The sequence below is a fragment of the Palaemon carinicauda genome, chromosome 34, assembly GCF_036898095.1.
Source record: "Palaemon carinicauda isolate YSFRI2023 chromosome 34, ASM3689809v2, whole genome shotgun sequence".
In the NCBI taxonomy this organism is placed as follows: domain Eukaryota; kingdom Metazoa; phylum Arthropoda; class Malacostraca; order Decapoda; family Palaemonidae; genus Palaemon; species Palaemon carinicauda.
In genome coordinates this window covers 46,281,783-46,282,726 of record NC_090758.1, presented here as the reverse complement: position 1 = coordinate 46,282,726, position 944 = coordinate 46,281,783, and the positions used below count along the sequence as shown (strand labels likewise).

The window sequence follows — 944 nt, the reverse complement described above, 5'->3', positions numbered from 1 at the left end:
AAGTTGGTGCAAATGTTTTTATGTTGACCAGGCTGACATGAGTCTTTTTATTGTTTATATATGACATATCTGTTTTTGACATTGTTAATAGTTTATATAGGACATATCTGTTTTAACGCTGTTACTATTTTTAGAATGAAATATTGATGATTTATTTTCATCATTAATTTATTTCCTTATTTCCTTTCCTCACTGGGATATTTTTTGCTGTTGGAGCCCTTGGGCTTACATTATATTGATTTTCCAACTAGGGTTGTAGCTTGGCTTGTAATAATAATAATAATAATAATAATAATAATTATAATAATAATGGGGCCACGACATAGTCTGTCACAGGGCGTGGGGACATGGCCTTGTCCCGAACAGGGCATGAAGCCATGGCCATGTCCGCTAATGGAAGTGGGGCCATTGCCATATCTGGCTCAGGAAATGGGGTGATGATCATGTCCAGCACTGGCCGTGGGCCATGGCCATGTCCAGCACATGACGTGGGGCCATGGCCATGTCCGGCACAGGGCGTGGGGTCATGGCCATGTCCAGAACAGGGCGTGAGGTCATGGCCATGTCCGCTACAGGAAGTGGAGCCATGGACATGTCCGGCACAGGACGTGGGGCCATGGCCATTTCCAGAACAGGGCGTGGGTCATGGCTATGTCCAGGACAGGACGTGGGGCCATGGCTACATCTGGAACAGGGTGTGGGGCCATGGCTACGTCCGGAACAGGGCGTGGGGCCATGGCCATGTACAGAACAGGGCATGAGGTCATGGCCATGTCCTCTACAGGAAGTGGGGCCATGGCCGTGTCCGGCACAGGAAGTGGGGACATGGCCATTTCCGGCAAAGGGCGTGGGGTCATGGCCTTGTCTGGAACAAGGCATGAAACCATAGCCATGTTCGGTATAGGAAGTGAGGCCATTGCCATATCCGGCACAGGAAGTGGGGC

The 944-nt window shown here is 49.4% G+C and overlaps 1 protein-coding gene across 1 annotated transcript in view; it reads left to right on the top strand.

Moving 5' to 3' along the window:
* The first annotated feature begins 765 nt into the window (after nucleotides 1–765).
* Nucleotides 766–944, top strand: part of LOC137626874 (putative per-hexamer repeat protein 5) — a 1,014-nt gene continuing 835 nt past the window's right edge. Inside the window, exon 1 of the mRNA XM_068357859.1 lies at nucleotides 766–944. This exon is cut by the window's right edge and continues 835 nt beyond it. Within this exon, the coding sequence (XP_068213960.1) occupies nucleotides 766–944 (179 nt within the window).